The sequence below is a fragment of the Typopeltis vanoorti genome, chromosome 26, assembly GCF_054136105.1.
Source record: "Typopeltis vanoorti isolate ZY-2024b chromosome 26, IOZ_Tvanoo_1.0, whole genome shotgun sequence".
Classification (NCBI taxonomy): Eukaryota; Metazoa; Arthropoda; class Arachnida; order Uropygi; family Thelyphonidae; genus Typopeltis; species Typopeltis vanoorti.
Window position 1 is genome coordinate 11,602,941 of NC_143574.1, and position 20,758 is coordinate 11,623,698.

General features: G+C 35.1%; 1 protein-coding gene across 1 annotated transcript in view; it reads left to right on the forward strand.

The window, feature by feature from the left end:
- Positions 1-17,331, forward strand: part of LOC150092324 (ATP-dependent RNA helicase DDX3Y-like) — a 168,658-nt gene extending 151,327 nt beyond the window's left edge. The window contains exons 16-17 of the mRNA XM_090415154.1: positions 1,927-2,028; positions 16,533-17,331. Of these exons, the coding sequence (XP_090271280.1) occupies positions 1,927-2,028; positions 16,533-16,613 (183 nt within the window). The 3' untranslated portion in view covers positions 16,614-17,331. The remainder of the gene's footprint in view (positions 1-1,926; positions 2,029-16,532) is intronic.
- The last annotated feature ends 3,427 nt before the right edge of the window (positions 17,332-20,758 follow it).

Sequence of the window (20,758 nt, forward strand, 5' to 3'; positions counted from 1 at the left end):
ATATTCATTATTTGGATCTTCTAGTTTCTGTTATAGTTATTTAATTTGAGTCATACTTTGAAGACACCCTTGAAACTGGGGTAAGAATTCTGTGCTAATATAATAATTACATAAGTAAAATCTCTTAAGTTTTATTTAATTATCATGGATTACATTCCAATTTGTTTAATTTATCAGCATACCTCTCAGAGTTACCAGTAGGTTCAGTCTTTTGTACTATCTAGTAGCTGGCCTGCAGAAACAGCTTTACTGCTTTACCCTCAAACTGGAGGTACAGGCTCCCTAGTAATAATAATTTTGAGATGGATAGCTTGCTCAGCATGACCATCTGTGCTGCATGTAAGAAGAAAGGGGGAAGACAGAAGTATAATTAACTAATTTGCTTCTGTATGCAAAATTATGCACAATATATTAGGTCCACATGTAACTAGAGTTTTGTATTGGTTGAAATGTAAAAGGATAAGTTGAAAAATTATTTAAAAGAAAATATGCATTGGTAATTGGTATCTTGTAATTAAATTTGAATCCTGAGATGAAATTAAAAGTGACCTTCTGTTTAAAAGAGTAAAAAAGCTTCTCTTCCCATTTCAAGCAGTGCATGTTAGTGACTAATTCTTATGGTGACTTATTGCTGGCTTAAACAGAAAAGTGGAGCATGCATGAAGAGAAAGAATAGAGATCAACAGATGTTTGAAACATCTGTTTAAAAATATTTTGTTTATTTTGAAGTTTTATATTTTTGTGTGTTGGTGCTTTCACATAGAGGTGAAAAGATAAAGGTTTAAAAGATAAAGTGACATCTAGCTGGTCTTTTTTTTTTTGTGTGTGTGCGGGGGGGACAAGGTTTTGTCAAAAAACCTTGCTGCTTCTGCATGAAACGTCCATTGTGCCCTGTAGAGGTTTGCATTCTGGTCTCTCCAAGCGAATTAACACAGATGGCATGATAGCTGTAGTGCCATCTCTATAAATGCACTGGGATCTCTTGAATAGCTAACCCTCTCTGTCCATTATTTTGATATATCATTGATTCTTATATCAATCATTATGTCACTTCTTGTGAACAGCCCTAATGAGAAGTGAAATTTATGAACTAGCTTAATCATTATGGTTCTTCATCCATGGTACTTTGAAGGAGCTAATTAATAATTATAAGGATTCATGGTGTGTGTTTACTCAGACCAGAACAAATACTCATAGAGATCACAGGAATAGTTTGTGGTAGCAAATTTCTTGCAGAATAACATTGGGTCTATAAGTACTCTATTTGGGATGTTTCAGTAATGGTATTTATTATTATTATTACATAACACCTCCAGGGAGTCCAAAGACTCATCGAGGGAGGGCATGTACTCTACAACTCTTCGTCTTCACCAACCACAACTACCTTTATCATCTACACCAACGCCATCTACCGCCGACCACCATCACCACTAGTATCACAGACAATCGCAAACATCCATGCCCATGGTGGGATTTGAACCCACAGCCTTTTGGATGGAGAGCAGATACACTAACCTCTCGGACAAGCAGGCCGGCTAATTTATTGTAGCTAGAGTTGACTACTACATTTAGCAACCTGAAAAATAGTGTATAGTCTTTTTCTATGAGTCAAAAAAAAAAAAAAAAATTCCACAGTTAGTTTGAAAATTTGTCTGGAAGTTACCTTGGCTTCACACACTTTTTTTTTTATCCTTGATATGGTCTACCAATTTCTTGAATTTGAAAAAAAAAACATGGGCAGTCATATTAACACTGTATATATACATAGTGAGATTATCACTTTAAAATAAAAAAAAATTATTGCGATATGTTATTTTGTATACCATTCTTATTTTTTCTTTCTTTCTTTTTTTTTTTTGGAAGTGAAAATTATTAATAATGAATCTCAGAATTTTTTTCTCATATTGCATAATTCGTTTTTAACAGGCTAATCAAGTTGTTCCTGATTGGTTAGAAGAGGAAGCTCGCAATGCAACAGGAACTACAGTTTCACAGCCTTTCTTTGGTTCAAGAGATATCCGTTCTGATGTAAGTAATTGTTTTGTATGGGAAAATTGAATCAAACATTTCTGATTAAGGTACAAGTCAGTACTGTCTTGTATAACGTTTCAAGAATGTCGTTAACCTTACATTTAATGTCAGTGGCACTCTGACTCGTAGGTGAGCTGCGAATTTGTTTGTATATGCGCAAGCGTGTGCATGTGTGGATGGAGAAATGTAACAAGGGAAAATGAAGCAGTTGCAGAAAATTAAACATTAATATAAGATTTGCATAAATGATAGTGCTAGTTTGTATATCAGCAAATGTATGATAGGCTGTTAACAGAATACTTTCTTGGGCATTTTATCATGGATCAGCTCATCATGAAGAAATGCACTATTATTAATAAGTTGCTCTTGAATTACTAGCAACCTTTCTCTCAAACAAAAAATTTAGTCCTCATTCTCTTGCTAACCATATTCTTACACAATTTTCAGTAGCAAACCCGTGTTTTCTCCTTTCACATATTGAAACATTTCTTTTATATCCCTCTTTACTACCTCTCACTAAATTTTATAACCCACAGATCTTTAATTCCTATAGCGAGCATTTCATAGACATGTCACTGACTCACCTCTGCATTCTTTCCATTTTATCATACCTGGGGAGACCATCTGACTAGATCTGTGCACATTAATCCAGATTTTGCCATATCAAAGCTATAAAGATCATTCTTCAGAAAATCTGATGGGCTACTTTGAAATATGATCTCTAAACTTTCTATTGTTCACAATCATTCCACATCCTTATCCTCAGTTTTCTGCAGTCCAGTTCTATCGGTATAGTTTAGAGCTTTTCATCCCAAAGTGCATCCATCACCTTACACTTTGCCACATTAAATTGGTAACTACTATCCTTTGCCCATGATACCAATCTATTTAGTTGACCCTGCAAGATCTCCGTCTTTAACTATTTATGCATCATCACCAAGCAATGGATATTTTTCTTTAAATAATTTTCTTCTTTAAACGATTTACAAAGTAAAGCAGTGGCTCCGAGTGACAAGCCCCTTATACAGCAGAATCAGCTGTCTTCTGGATTCAACTCCCCATATATGCCAAATGCAATTCCTGTTGCTGTATTCACATTAAGATGAGCTAGAATTATGTACCACTTCTGTTCTCACATCTGTCCTAGTCATATCTTTCACTGCAATATCTTTGTAACTCTTCTTTGCGACCCTTCCACACCTGTATCCCTGTTTAATCCAGAAAACCAGATCCATACACAACAGAACAGGTGCAGTTGTATCAAGCATTGTAAAGAGGCAAAATGACTTCCATATTCTTACATATCATTGTTCGTTTCAACATCGCAATTATCCTCTGAGTTGTATTTGCAATATTTGTTATGTGACCTTTGAACTTCAATTTTCTATCCACCACAACTACTGTGAGCATAATTCCACACACATAATATGCTGTTGGATGGATATCCGATCATGCCAAAGTGCATAACATTTGAATTGTGATAGCCATTATTGTTTACCCTTCTTATCTTTGCATCATCAGCAAACAATTGAATATCTGCCAGGTCCTTCCCAATATCATTAATGTATATTTTATGTGAGGAATCTTGCCAGAAAAACAGTCTTAAAGATTTTAGCATTTAAACAGAACATGCTTCTTTACTGTCCTACGTGCAAGGGTCAACATTGTTGCAGTAAGTCTCCTGCCTCCATGGTTTTGGGATCAGTGTCCAAGACTTGCTGTGGTACCAGTATAGCATCTAGGTAGTCCTGGTCTTCCACTTCCAAGTGCAGTCATTTGCTTGCCGTTTAGTGGGCATTCATGTGTGTGTCTTTGTGGTGAGCTCGGGTGCCAAGTCCTAATGAAGTATTGATACCATAGATGCACCACTTGATTACAGAATCAAAAACAAGACATGACAACAGTATAATTGTAACTATAATCTGATGATATCCTCATGGAAACATGTCAGAAACACTCAGAAAAATTACTCATTGCAACATCAGTGGGGGGATACCATATCCAGTAATATCTCATAAATTGCTAAACTTTTCTAGAGGAGTGATGTCAGGTGATTTTGATGTTCAGAGCTTAAAGATCAGGAAGTGACTTTTGGTCTAAGGTACATCCTGATACCTAGATGGTTATCTTATTCCAACCAGAAGCATCATGCTTATTTTTGATACACCTAATCCTCCAATATCTGTAAAAGCAAGGTATCTTAATTGTTCTTAGGCTTTACATCCCTAATCACTACAATGCTTTAAATGCCACAAACATGGGCATGCCTGTCATGGCTCTACCACCTCTGCCTGATGTGGTTAGTAAAGAGCATAATACATCTTGCCTTTCAAAGAAAGCTAAATGTGTCACGAACTGATAATTTTTCAATGAGTGCTCCATGGAGTGCATCCCTCCTGAAACAATTCCAAAAATGATCCCATTTGAGGAGAATACACTTGTCAAGAAAACTATGGCAAGGTTCTCACCACCAGATAACTACCACACACACACTCCATAGAAAAAATGGATACTTCTGTATCCACCGATAATTAAATTTAAAAAAAAAATGATCCTCACACATCAGGTGACATTAAATGTTTCTCCAGAAGAAATGGACACTGGTCATCCATACATTCTCAAATATGATTCATCATTCAGCTGAGAGGACTTCAGTGTAGGCTGGAAAATCAAGGAAAGTTCTCAACATCTTGGGAATCGGACAAGCCTACAAAGCCAAAGCGATAGGAAAATTTCTACAGCAGAACTGTCATGAGTTTTGCCATAATATTGATGACATCAAGTTCTGCTGCAGAAACAGTTAAATGAAATTGAACTTGATAATCTTATATTGCAACTGCCTCAGTCCATACTTCTCATGGACACTGTACTCTTTGGAGCAGTGCCAGCATGAGTGGATGAGAACATTTCATTGGGCAAATGATCAACAATCATGACCTCTCTCTTAATAATAGTTGATACCTTTTTCCATATGCCTATCTGCTTGTATTCTGCAGTAGATCTTATCATTTGCTCACTTGCCATCTTACCACTACTCATTTGGGATGTTGAAGAGAACATCTATGGAAGCAATCATTTTCTGTTTACACTGTCTTCACGGAAACCATGTTCTCCTGCACAGATGCCCATGTGGAAAATGGACCAGAATGACTGGAATACTGTTTCCCATTTTTCAAAAGTTAATGCTGAAGCATTCAAACACCTGTCAATGAAGCAGTATATCACAAATTGTATTGTCCAGGCAGCTACAGCCCCAAAAACATCTCGGTTTCCACTCTGTCCAAAACTGGTGGAATCGAGTGTCAAGCAGCCAAAAAGATCTAGACAGAGCATGTGATATATTTCGTAGATCGCCACCACATCAAATCTAATAGCATTTAAACATGCTCAGGCCAAAGCATGTTATGAGAGATGTCAATCAAAAACAATCTTGAATCCAATTTTCATGAATGATTAATTAAACAACCAGTGCAAAAATGGTTTGCACCATTTGTCTACCTTGGAATGTAATGATGTGTTGTATCCTTAAAGCAGACACTTTGGGAGATAATTTTGCTAGAAACTCAGCAACAACTTTCTATTCTGAATTTTTAATATTGAATGAGCTACAAGAAAAGCAGCAGCTAAACTTTACTACAATCCAACCTTTCAATAAGGAGGAACTAAAAAGAGTTCTACTCTGTCAGGCCATGCAGCAGATTCTGATGACATCCATTATGAGAAAACATCTTCCATGGGTCTCCTTCTCTTACTATACAACATAACAAAGGAAGAGGTTTTGGTTGGCGTAAGGATCCAACACAAGCAAAACAATTATTGACCTCTGATTTGACCAGTTGTCTGTGTAAGATATTGGAACAAATGGTAAATGCGAGCTTCTTTTGTATTCAGAAAGCAACAAACATCTTTCCAACACACAATGTGACTCATCCTAGATGATCAACAATGCACCATTTAAACGTATACGATGCACTTTCCTGAAATGAGTGTTTGGTTTCAGTGTTTTTTGATAAGGAAAAAAGCTTATGACACAGCCTGGAGAATATGACATTAAAAGACATCTTTAATCTTGGTCTGATGAGACACCTTCCAGTTTTTATATCAAAAACTTTGTCCAGCAGAGTCTTCCAAGTCCAAGTGGGAAGCACATTATCTCATCTGTATCAGGGTATTCCTCAAGGTTCTTCTTTAAATGTGACACTTTTTGTCATTAGAATTAATTCAATCACTGTACAACTTCCTCCTACAGTAAGCAGTGCTCTTTGCTCTTTGTCAATGACTTCATAATTTACTGTCACTTCTGCAATATGAGGGTAATTGAAAGCCAACTTCAACAAGCAATTAAGTGTCTCTTCATGGACTGTTAGTAATAGGTTCAGGCTTTCAGCAGAAAAAACTGTTTCTGTGGAAAACGTATTCTTCACTCAGATTAAAGTAAGTAAACTGATTAAAAGAATGGGACAAAGTATTCTAGTAGCACCAGAGGACAAGTTCTTGGGATTCATCTTTGACAAAGCTTACATTCTTTACGTATGTTCATCAACTTAGGGATAAATGCAAAAAGACATTAAATATCCTCTGCACTCTATCCTCTCTAGAATGAGGTGCTGATCAATGTTTCCTGCTCGACCTTTATTGTGCACTTGGATGGTCAAATCTTGATTGCAGGTCCCAGGTTTACAGTTCTGCAAGGGAGATTATTCTCTAATGGTTGGATTCTATCTACCACCATATACGAATGGCTATATGGTGCTTTTCACAATCGCCTATTCAAAGTCTTTATGCTAAAGCAAATGAACCTACTCTATTGCTGAGATGAAAACAGTTCTGTTAATTTAATTATGTCCTAAAAATAGTCTCTTCCAGAGCATCCTACATAGATCTTTTTCTCTGCATTGGGCAACTCAATATCAAACATGTCAGACTGCCACATGTCCCTTTTGTATGGGTTAGATATTATGGCAGAAAGCACTGATGATGCATGAAGCCTGAAATTAAGCATCGGCTAGTAATCAACATAGAAACAGAAGAATGGAAATTTTTCTTTCCAGGTTCGACATCGGATGCAGTCATCTTACATGTTCCTATTTACTGAGGGCTAATAATCCACCTATGTGTGAAAAATGTAATATGTATTTCACATTTGTCATATTTTGATGGAATGCCAGCACTTCACATGAGAGAGGAGTGAAATTTTTACTAATCTAGCTAAGCCATATACACTCAGGCAGATGTTATCAGACTCAAATTGCATGATGGGTTTAAAAGAACTTATTTAAACACATTTGATTATGAATTCTATTTTTATGTAGATACTGAATTGCTTAAATTTATAATTAAAAAAAATTTTTTGCTTTTTTGTACAATACATATTATTTACTAATTTATCACTTTATACTACCATCTGTACTGCTGTAACTTTTGCTGTCCTTGTGCCACTAAACAGTAAATCAATCAGCAGTTATTCCAACCATTTTTTTGAAAAATTAGGAATGAAAACTAGGGCATATAAATCATGACTGTTTGCTTTTCTGAAATGTACTTGCAACAAGAACCATTAGCAATTAAAGTTACTTTTATGACTTTCCTGCAAATCTTCAAATGTGAAGGACATAATTATACCACACATTGAAAAAAGGACTTAAAAAATGCATATCTAGTACAATCAAATACCTCTTAAATATAGGTGGTAACATCCTTTGCAGATATATAGGTTTTTTTTTATTACATACAAACCAGCCAGAAAGAAAGCATATAAAATTTATAAATAAATATACTTGCATCATAGGCTTAGTGAATTTCTATAGCTAAACCATCAAACTGAAATGTTCTTAGTATCGTGTAATGCTTTGGCATGCTGGCTGAATTTCTTTATATACATTTTTAGTAATATGACTTCTGTTTTTCTATATTGTTTTTTTTTGCTGGAAGTCAGATCTTGCACAGAGGTGAATGAAAGAAGCAAATGTCATTTTTATTTTATACCTCCAAGGAGTCTACCAGTTGACTTTCTTCTAAAACAGCGCTCCCCAAACTGTGGGCCGCGGTCCCCTTGGGGGCCGTAGGTTTTGTTAAGGGGGGCCGTGAAATAATGAAAACAAATTTAAAATGTTTTAAGACTAAGTAGATTTTTTTTTTTACTTTAAAAGAAACGTATTTAACTTTTATTATTTATTTTTTTGTTATTTTTTATATTTTAATGGAAAAATTCACACATTGGTGTTGGTTCACAAACTTTGCTTCCTGCCTATTTCGGCACTTAATGAATATTAGTAAATATTGCTTATTCATATGTTTCATTTCAAAGCAGTGGTTAATTGTATTTACTTCGAATGCTCTCCAGGGAAGCTCCAAATCTTCCTGTCCCTTTCATCACGCGTTCGTAATCAGGGACTGTTGATATTGACTTTATATACATATAAAAACTCGTTTTATATTATCACTGTCATCCTAGCTAGTTTTCTGTTACCACTAAACGTTTCGCATATACTTCACACATGAAAAAAAGCTTAAACAAGTTCATGTAGGGAGATAGTAACTCGCTTGCAGTGGTAAACAACAGCCCTCCCTAATAGCCACTATACTACAGAGGCAATAAAAACAAGTACTTTTATTATGCCAGTGAATAAGGCATGAGGAGTCTGTGTAATATATTTCTCAACAAATAGTGCAATTAGAGACAACTGGGATAAAAACACACAAATTAATGAATCACATGTCCCCTCATATAGAAACTATGCTGTATAGACTGAAACAAAACCATATGTTGCATGGGCAAACACAGTATCTAACTAAAAACTATTCTTATTAATTAGATGTGTGTGAGTTCAATTTCCCAAGGCAGCAATAAAATTCGATGGAACGTGTTAAAATTCGTAAAAGTGTTAAAAACTAAGTAATACATATATATAATGAATATTATGGCAGTTTCACATATGGAATTCGGTTGAAGAGAGTTAACATTTCAACTCAATTGTCAGCTATGCTTTTATCTTTCGGTTGCGCAATCTTTTGTTAATACCGCACCAATCATATGCACGTGTTAATAACCTGCCTTTTGCTGTCTGTTTCGCGTTAGGCTTAATTACCTTAAAGGGAGAAAAGTCACAAAAGAGAAAAATGTTCCTGGTCTGGGGATTCCCTTATTCAGGTAATATTCACTAATTTCATGTTATCAGTCTGTGGTGTGCCAGTATCGGTAAGCGGTGATATTATTTGATCTATTTTACGTTAAAAAATTTAACCCTGACATGGATAAGTGGCTGATTAAAAAAAAAAAAAAAAAAAAAAAAAAAAAAAATTCCCGCGAACAATCAGAAACAGACTCAAAAAAAAAAAAAAAAAGACAGTATTTCATATTTTACCAGAACAGCCTGCATTGTCTTCAGAACCAAACGGTAAGAGGCAAAAATGTAATATATGCATTTGATTTTTGCAATATTCGCTGTGTATGTTTTGTATTGAATATAAATACAATAAATATTATAATAATATATCTCTCTATTACGAATTTTTTTCGAGGGGGCCCGTGAAATATTTTAATTTTTGCAAAGGGAGCCCTGACATCTAGAAGTTTGGGAAGCACTGTTCTAAAATATTCCTAACTGCACTGATTCATCTATGTCTTTATCTTCCTTTGGATCTTTGCTGTTTTTCTTCACTTCCAAATCTCCTAGTTGCAAATTTCCCATTCTGTTGAAATCCTTAGAAATTGAAATTTGAGAGCAAGAAAATGTAGATATTCCTATTATACTCCCATGACCAAAAGAGCCCTTTATAAGGGCTTTTTCACCTTAAGGTGAGTTATCTGGTCTTAAAGGAGATTGCAAAGTTTTTAGAAATTCAGATTTTTCATCTTGCAAGACAAACAGCCAGATAATATGCAGAATGTCCGAAAAAGAGTTCCAGGGTTTCTAATGAAATTTATTTTATGACATTTTGAAGCAGAAATGTGTGTAGCATATATTATCAAAGTAGAATGTTACAAGTTTGATTAACTGTTATTGGAACTCAATGTGTGCACTATTTCCAACCCTACAGGCATCAAAATGAGATTCCACACTTAGATAAGCATATCCATAGGAACTGCTTCTATGTTGCTGTTATTCTGTGGCACAGTGGGCAAGGGACTGGATTTTTTCCTTGATACACAATATTTTTTGCATAGTCTGAAAGGAAGAAATCCATTGTAGTCAAATCAGGACTGCGTGATGGCCAAGCAATGAGACCTCCTCTGCTTATCCATTTTCCTGGGAATCATTTGTTGAGCAAAATTTGCACAGTTGCTGCATAATGTGGCAGGCTCCATTCTGTTGAAAAATGAGGCCTTTCACATTCTCAATCTGTAGAAATAAAAAGTTCTGTAGCATTTTCTATCTGGACCACTGATGGTCTTTTGATTGAATAACAGCAACCATAGAAGCAATTCCTTGAATATGCTTATCCAAGTGTGGTCTGAGGTGGAATCTCATTTTGATGTCTGCAGTTCTATAAATGGTACACACATTGAGTTACACTAACAGGTAATGAAACTCATGACATTGTACTTTGAAAATATATGCTACATATATTATCTGCTTCAAAATGCTATGAAATAAAATTCATTGGAAACCCCAGAGTTCTTTTTTTTTTTGGACACCCTGTATGTATGCAACCCAGATATAATATCCTATGTAGATAGGACTGACTACTAATATTATAACTTAATCAGGTTTTTAAGAAACCAAGTTGCTTGGTTGTGATAAGTGTTAAGTCTAACACATCAACTGTTTTATTTTTAACCCAACTTTTAGATCTAAAAATCAGTGGGTGTGAAGACAGGCTTTTATATTCTCGGCTGATTTCTCTTCATCCCTATAAATTTTTAGGAATGAAGAAGACTTCCAACTGTAGTATAGTTGAATCTCACTATAACAAGCCTAACTGCTAAGAAAGCCTGACCTATAGGCATTTGCTCTTCTAAAGAACATTTATTAGAAACTATCCACTATAATGGCCATTTTTGTGGTCCCTATGAATTTGCTGTGGTAGGTCTACAGTAACTTATTTTCTTACCTATTTCCATAATTAGCCATTAAAATGCTTAAATATGTAAAACATATAGCATGTTCATTATAGTATAGACTCACCACCAAGAATGCAGATTGTTTTCCAACCTGCTTTTCTGTTTTTTATTGCCGATTTCCATACCAGATTTGTCAGTCACTTATTTAATTTGACCAATGACCCCTGGAAGACCTGAAGAACATTTAAGATGTCATCTGAATAAAGTAATGGCTTAAGCCTAATGTCTCCTATGTATCAGGCTTAATACCACTTAATATGTCCATACATTCAATGGGGATAGTTAGTGTATATCCTTACTTTCTGATTTAATACCTTATACTTCAATTCAAAATAATTTGCCATATTTAGAGTAGTACAATGAAAAATACAGCTTATACATAGGTCTCTGTACACCATATAGTTAGCATATTAGTTTTATACTTAGCACCTTAACTTGTTTCTTTCTTATCAACAAAAACTTAGAGATCTGTATTATACTCCTTTGATTTCTCAATTAATTGTAATAGGGTAAGGTTGGTGTTTTATAGTTCTAATTGGCCTAAATCCAGTTTGTTGCACTTTTTCTAGCTTTTCTTTAAATTATTTCTCCTGCTCTTTTCTCAGGTATGTTTGCATAAATCTTTTCTTGAACATTCAGCGTGAAATTTCTCTACAAGTTCCACGTTAGCTTTTGTTTCCCCCTATTTATATATTGGCATCATTGAGAACTCTACTCTAATCATCTGGAATTTTACTTTGTGTCTAAGTCCTTGATTATGCAGTGTAAAACATCACCATTTAACTTTGAATGATTACTTCAGCTCCCTTTCCATATTTAAATTTCTACAGATATCTAAACAGAGTGGGAAATAATGACCAGACATACATGTTTGGGAAAATTCAGAGACAAGAGCAAAGCCAATAATAACAATCTTTCTGTTCAAAACATGGACTAATCATTGCTAATACCATGTTCTAATACAAAGATGTGCACAAATTCACAGAGAGAGGGCACAAGAAATAAGTAATCTCTGACTATATTATTGATGATAGCAATATCTCTCTTTACTCTAGTTCAGAAGATGAGTGTATGGACAGTTTGAAATAGGAAATGATCCCCATTAATTTTGAGCAGGATAAAAATTGAATATCATTAAAAGCTAAGAAAATTTTCAAAAGAATCACTGTAGTAGTTTTCAGAGATGAACTCATACATAAATATTATTCAAGAAAGAATAAAGTAAAAATAAGAATCAAATGCTGTAAATTTGTTGGCAGACCCTGAAGAAAACATTAATTTAACAAGAGAGGCAGATAGTTATGTTGTTTTCAAGGATAGGAAAAAATCACAAGTGCATGATGGAAGTTTTTAGAGGCAATCAAGTAAAAGAAGATAGCATATGAAAACTTCTTGGCACATGTGTACTGAGAGAATGGAAAGAAAAATGTAAGAAAGAAAAGCAATGTATAAAATTAGCAGGAAGACTTTGGTAAGAACATAGAAAATATGAGGAAGGTGGTAGAATATTCTGCAGGCAATTGAAAAAGTTTAGAAATGGAGGAAATTTCTGTAAAATCGATCAAAGATAATAAAGGTGACATGAAAACTGAAAATAAAGATATTCTAGACATCTGGAATAATTACTTTGAAAGATTGCTAATTGAAATTGGCAGTGACAGCATGATGGCGGAAAATACTCGAGGAATGCAATTTATTTATTCTTATGGCAAAAGGTATACAAAGCAACTACAGATCAATGTGCAGTCTAGAAAGCCAATCTAGGGCTTCATCCATCACCTCATGGATGTCTTGGAGGCCACCACCATGAAATTGGCACCTAGGGCAGTCATTCACAATATGAGTAATCATCTGGGACATGGGAGAAGACTAGGTGGATTTGAGAGTGGTGCAGGGGCAGGAGTGGGTTGCTCATTACTTTATTAAATTCTTTAATTAAGGCTCATCTTCTCCATATATTTGGAGCAATGTTAGATAGGACAGGCAGCGAGGAGAGAGGGGTGCTTCTCAGTGTCCCACTAATTGTGTGCATGGTAGAATTTAGCTGGATATTATTGGATACTAACATTACATTGCCTATAATGTTAGTGTGTGTGTGTGCACACCTCTTTCCCAGATGGGCACAGTATTCTGCTGCAGAGAAATGCGAGGGCTAGTGCAGACAACATTAGGACTTCTGCACCACAACCCCAGGTTGTTCCAGCAAGCCTTGAAATTATATTTTTAGAGGAATACAATCAGGGGTACATCTCAGTATTTGAGATAGAAAAAGCCATCAAAAACTGGGAAAAACTGGACCAGAAATGCTCAAAATTGGAGATGTATGTTTCAGTGGGTTGAATTCCAGATAATTGGAGTAGATCTCTCATACCATAGAAAGGAAAATAAAACAACGAGAATTACAGAGGACTTGGCCTGTTGAGTGTTCCTTGTGAGATTTATACAATAATACTTGTGATAAGATTGAGAAAAATTGTTGAAAGTGGAAATGCACACTGGGTTTTAGCCAAATAACAGGTGGTCAAGATCAGCTTTTCACTTGAAAATTGAGTTGAGAAATTATGGGAATATAAGAAGGATCCGTATTAAATTTTGTAGATCTAGAAAAGGTATATGACTAGGTACCAAGAGAAAAGCTGTTCACAAAAAGCTACTATTGTATGTTGTAAATGGAACATTCAACAGGCTAATTCCTCTGTAATTATCAATGTTTTATTTTCCTTTTTATAGTATGAGAGATCTACTAAGTGAGCAATTAGAAGTGAAGATGGTTCAGCAGGATGGTTTGTTAAATCAGGTATTCAGACAAAGGTGCACATCATCTGTTATTCATTATCTATATGGATCACATTATGAATGAAAGTGGCAATAAACCTGATATCAAAATTGGAGGTGTTAATCTCAGCTCTACTTTATGCAGATATTATACTCCTAAATAAATCTGGTACAAGTCTGCAGGATTCCCTAACTAATTGAATCAGTGTTATATATTCGGTAAAAAAAATCAGCAGTAAAAAGACAGAACCATGAAAATAGGCAAGAACATTGAAAACATCAATTGCATCCTGAAGAACATGCAAATTAAATATGAAGATGGACAACAGAATTTGCAAAAACTAGTATGGCAGGAAGATGAGAGAAATTAATGAAAACAACCAGCTGTTATGTGGTGTTTTTCCAAGGACTGTTAAACAGCTTTACTAAATGGATACATTCCAAGAACAACATACAAAAATAATTTACACCACTCCTAGACAGCATCCAGAGAAGAAGCAGAACTCCATTGGTCTCCCATACCTTACATCAATGGTATCTTGGAACAAGTGGCAAAGATGATGGGAAAAATACCAGTCCTCATTGCCTTCCTATCAACCAAATTCACAATCTTTTACCTCAATCCAAAGGACCAACTTTCTCAAATGATCCCACCTAGTATATAGCAAGTGCTGTGTTCATTCAAGCTATGGACAAAAGATCTCTGAACATCAAGACCACATCCAACTTATCAAATTGCACAAATCTAGACTGGCACAGCATGAAATTGAAAATGCAAACCATATGATCTAATGGGAAACACCAAACTTATTGTCATAAATAATTTATTTTAATTTTCAGCGCAGTAATTTGACAAACATGTGACTGCATATTAAGAGACATTTAATGCACATGATCTGCTGTTCTTTTGTTCATATTTCTTACTGTTGTCCTTCACTCACGCTGATGTAGTTTCTGGTGTGATATCTGTATTTATACATCATATGGATGCACAGCCAATACAAAATAGTTTGGTTGAGTGATCACGGAGCAGTAAGAATCCCTCATTCCTTTGTTTTCATTTGCTATTACATCCAGTTTGATACTAGCAATGTATTAATATGAGCATTTGATTAAAAGCCTCAGTTGATTCTCTAAATTCCTTATGGGTTAGGAGGTCCTCTTCCATTCATAAATTCAATGACAAAAAAGAATCTTAATTGACCAAATCTGAACACATTTGTGTATGCATGTGCACACACTTCATATGTTAACTCTGCTCCATAATTACACACAACAGCTCTTAAGACTATGATTGCATATTTTCTGTAATTGACTTGTATTCTCAATGTCATAAACATTTTTTAGTTCTTATGTAAATTTGCTGTGAAGATTTTTTATGGAATATAAGAAATTCCTTTTTTTCCCTGTTTTTTTTGTTACAACAATCAGTTTTTTAAAATAAGTGATATTATCAGAAAGGTAATTATGCTAGCAACATAATCATTGTTGACTTATGTGATAAGTGTTTAGCTGTAATATCAAGTAAGTGAAATATGAACTTAATATGAGGAATATTAATTCCTCTGTAGCTCAGTCAGTATAGACGAAGCCCTTTAGTTGGAAAGACCTGGGTTTGATTCCCGTCGGTGACATAAGGAACCTTTATTTGGTCTCTTTCGACTAAAGGTGAGTTAACCAGACTCGTACAGAGGCAGATGATTCCCCCCCACCACCACCACCACCAGGTAACTTGGATTTTTCATCCCTCAAAATATGCAGACCGGTCCTGTAAACACACAGTTTAGTCATAAAATATACTACAACAAGGAAGGCAATGGGAAATCACCTTGCTCATAATCATCTCCCTAGTATGGTAGCAGATAGCTACCCCCACCAGCCATATGGCTTGAGGGAATAGGATAGGATACAGGAATACATCAAAAGTGGTTAATGCATATTGGAAACATGCAAGTATAATTGAAACTACACTGAAAAAGCATTGATATAATGGGTTTCAGTGTAATGCATTCCAAGCTGAACAGTAAGTGTATTGGTGGAAAGAAACAAGATTCAAATGAATTGATGTAACCTCCTGGTTCAATGCCAATTTTAATTTTGCAAAAGGATTAGAAATGAAAAAAGATTTTTAGTGTTCACAGTTGAATTATAATAGGTATGCACACATGCAAGTTTTTATTGTCTAGAAAAATATAATGCAGTTTGCCATTTGTTCCTTTTCTTTTTCCCCTCTGCATACAGTATGTCTCTGTAGTATTGAATATCAGTTCTAACGTATGCTGAACTTTAATGGTTTACTTAATGTTTTAAATGGGATTTCCAATTATAATTATGTTGGAAGCATTCTCTGCCATCCTAAAATTTTCCACCTTGTCTGCTGAAAATTCATTCAAAAACACAAAACATTCTGAGGATGTTTTTGTAACACTTAAAAATGTGTTCTGCCTTAATTTAACACATTGCTGCTCCAATACAATGATTACTATTAATATAACATAATTAATGTAATTATCTTTCTGACAAAATTACAATAAATATACTGTAATGCATTTTACCTAATTATAAACCGCACTGTTTGAATCCACATTATACAAGGTATTGCTGTACTTTGATATAGTTTTCTGGGGTGATATTGAAATAATAGCATTTTTATCACTTTCAGAATTGGCAAAGTGGTGGGGACTTCGCAAGCACTGATTATGCCGCAAGAGGTTCAGTTGTTGCAGATGACTCATGGGATTGAGTTTGTTTTAATCCAGAAACAGTGGTTTTTTTTCTGTGTGTGTATATACAAACTTTACAGAGTTAGTGTTTGTTTAGCAAGTAAAAAAAAATTTCTATGGAAAAAACTTGAATAGTAGAATGTAACACAAATGTGAATTTCGTTGACCTGTATAGAACTTCACAAGAGGAATAACTTTAAATTAAAAAGCTTTCACACAGGGTTAAAATTTTTATTTTAACCAAAGAGAGTAAAATACGCAAAATAATTTATTTTTGTAATTTACTCTTAAAATTTTAAACTGTATTTTTCTCAAAATAAATGATCTATACCTTTTGTTATTTTAATAACTTCTAGTTAACTTTGCTTTGTGTACATTTAATAGTCCTAAACTGTATTATTGCTTTTTTTCCCTTTTAATAATTATCAAATGTTTCTTTTGAAATAAGTTGATTACTTTTGATTGATATTCAATCAAAAAAAAATGCTGATTGCCTTTGTTAACTTTTTCATGATGAAATTGAATGAGATACCTGTGATAGTACATACAGTGTATGGCCAGATCTTGTTTTGGAGGTTGTCTTAATTTAATCTCCAAACTACTCATATGTTGTTAACACACACACACACACACACACTCTCTCTCACAGTGCTGTCAAGATAATCTTCTATAATTAAGTTTTCCATTGTTTTATTTTAAGTTACAGGAATAAAGTTCGATAAAACATTTTATGTATAATTGTGTATTTTCTAGTAACTATCTACTTGTATATAAATTCAATATACATCTAACTTGACACTGCCATATCAGTAAGTTTTACCTTTCCAGATATTTAATCACTTACCTGTTCTTGCCTTTGAACTTGATAGATATTTCTGCCATCTTCTGTGGAGTGGACATGTCTTCACCTCGTATAAATTGCACATCTAAAGCTAAAGATCTTTTTCTCTTATTCCATGAGATGTCTTTTGTAAGCAAATTTCACTATAGGGGCAAAAAGGAACAGGATAGGTGTAAAGGGTTTTCTATTCATTTAACTGCAACTGTACACAAGGATAAGGTGGTTTGCCATATGCCTTCAGGTATATCCTATGTCTGTAGAAGCGCTGAGTTCTCAAGGCTGGTTTGCCTGCTTGCGAGATGAAAAACACATTATCTCTAGTTGCTTTTTATTGCTATTATGATATATAGATATGGTGCCTCCATAAAACCACAGCTTTAAAGATCGTAAAAGAATGTATTCATCACCTTCAAGTATGTACATACAAAAATATACAATTGCAAATTCGACTTCGGTAGCAAAAACCAGTTTTATTCAAATTGAACAGATGAGGGTTTTTTTTTTTTCCTCCAGCCGGTTCCAGAGTTGGTCGATTTTGGGAACAGTTTTCTTTCCAAAACTTGGCGGTTAGTAAACTTTGCTACTCCAAAATGTACTGCAGAAAGAACTCAAATGCAGACAATGTACAGCTTTTAGGACCATGAGAAGGCAGAAGTTGTTTGCTGTACTCATTTCCACAGATGCCTAGGAAAATCATTGATAGCCTTTGCCCATCTGCCAACGACTGCTTAGGGTTGAAATTATTTACCTTCAAAAAAGTCATTTGGACTAAACATCCTCACTATTATACATATTCACGCTATTCTATGGCATATTATTATTATTTGACACCTCCAGGGAGTCAGACTCATTGAGGGAGAGTATGCCAACATCATCGAACAATTAAACCTTTCCAACTATTAATCATGCTCAAACTTGCTTAACTTTTTGCGTGAGACAGTAGCAGATGCTCTACCAATCGGCCAACCTTTGCTGATATGGAAAATATTCCTCATGTATTCTTTAAATTGCATTCAATTAGGATTAAAAACGTGCCTGGCTGCTATGAAATTTCATCGGGAGTGTTTGTTGATATTGCGAAAAGAGCAGTTGTCTGTTTCATGTTGTGATTTACTTTGGTGACAGGAAGTTTCAGAGCATTATTTTATTTTTTTGCAGACTTTGAGCTATAGTGGAGAACATGCTGTCATTCAAAGTGTTCATTGAATGTCAAATTTGAAATGCACCAACATTTTAGTTCTTTTGAGCTGAAGGCATGCTAGCCATTATTAAATGAAGGTAAGGTTTTCAGAAATCTGATTTCACTAAGGTTAATTAATAGCATAGTGCTGAGTCATAACTATCCGTAATGGTAGAGAGAGCCACCAAGAATATGTGCTACATACTGGCTCTAAATTAGGCAGCTACTTGCCTCCAGAGACACTGCATTGGGGGAAGGAAGAAAGAAAGAAATATAGGCATAGTTATGATTACCTTTCTAGATATTTAATCTTGAGTAGAGTATGACTATCAGATGGTCCAGAAAAGTACCTCGAAAGCTGTTATTTTGCTAAGATGATTGCATTCAACTGTTGTATATACGGAGAATAGCATGATAAATACAGAACATCAAATCATGCATAAATGTTGCATAAGGGACCAGTAATAGCTGTTTGCAACATAGGATAATAAATTCCAGTATATACAGGGTGTTCGGGATAAATTTGACAGTTTCGTAAGGAAAAAGAAAATCTTCTTTGTATCTATTAAATTTAATGAATTGACAAAAAAACATTACAGGCAGAGTTAATTACAATACTATCAACAAGATTTACTCAAAATAACCACCATTAGCATCGATCACAGCTTCAATTCTGCTTCGGAACCTCGAACAAGCTGATGCTACAGTCTCCCTGGGAAGGGCCACAAAAACTGTTTTAATTTTATCCATTAACTGGGCTTTTGTATTACTGGAAGTGCGATTGGTGTCTTTTTCAACTGCGCCCCATACAAAATAATCCATGGGGTTAAGGTCTGGGGAGTTTGGAGGCCAAACATTTGGACTGGTGAAGTCGTAGAAATTTTCAGACAACCATTTTTGACTTTTCCCAGAGGTGTGGCAAGGGGCCGAATCCTGCTGCCATACATACGGCCTACCATTGGCTACCCTCGTTATCCAGGGCTTGACTACAGTTAGCAACTTCACGAACAAAGCCCGAATTCCAATGCCAGGGTTCTTCAACACCTGTTCCTGCAGATTTGCGAGGAATTCTGCTGTACGAACGCAATCAGATCGTCTGCTAGGGATCTTTCTTCTTGCTACATCCTCGTAGTCACCATTGCAAGTCTCTAGTTCATGCCTGATTGTTTTTACTGTATTCAGGGAGCATTGGGCAGCAGTCGTAATATCCTTATTTTGATGGCGGGCACGAATCATCATGATACAAGTTATTCTCTTCCATGATTCAGGTGGGTTCCAGCTATCCATCCTTTCTGACATCTTGTATATGAATGAAGAAGGGTCCAAACTTTTAAATGAAGAGAAGTGTGTGTTAATACATGTAACTTACGGAAAAATATGATTAATTATAAATATGTCAAATTTATCCCGAACACCCTGTATACTCCAGTTTTTCAGATGACTACAAACAAGTGCTTTTGTGAATCCTATCCATAAAAGGTTGTACCATAGTGGGCTAAGGATTAGATGATCAACAGACCAAAGGAACTTTTTCAATCCACTTTAGTGTTTTCACTAAGCAATCCGGATAGGAGCTGAATAGACAATGAAATTCCTCTCCCACCTTAATTCACCAACTTGCATGCTTGCAGTGGGATTTGAACCCATGCTAATTGAGGAAGTGCCATTCACTAAGCCATTAAGGGTATCACACTTGTCCAACAATGTGGAAATTGTAGTAATGAAGGCATTTTGAAAATAGTTGCTTGTGAGAAAAGACTGACAGAAGAGCAACTTGTTCAGGCAGTAGTTTAACTTAGCCTACAGAAGTCAACAAGAGTGTGAACGCAGTAAAGGGAAATGGTTTTCATATGACAGTATGGAGGTACAAGTGATACCACAGATGACTTGAGAGGGAAAAAACTTTCCTGTTGGCTGAGGTTGTTTCTAGTGATGAGTCCAAATTTCATGTTGCTAACAGAGTTGGTTGTCATAACCATTTTTCTTTGCCAGGCACACACTTTGGCATGTTGAACTTAGTTTCCATACTACTTGCTTAATTCTTCAGCAGGATGGACAGAAGTCTAACTTCTGCAGCTTATCCCACTTAAGTAGGGTTACTGTGTTTAAAGAGTCTCCTCATGGCAAAAAAAAATTACATTAAA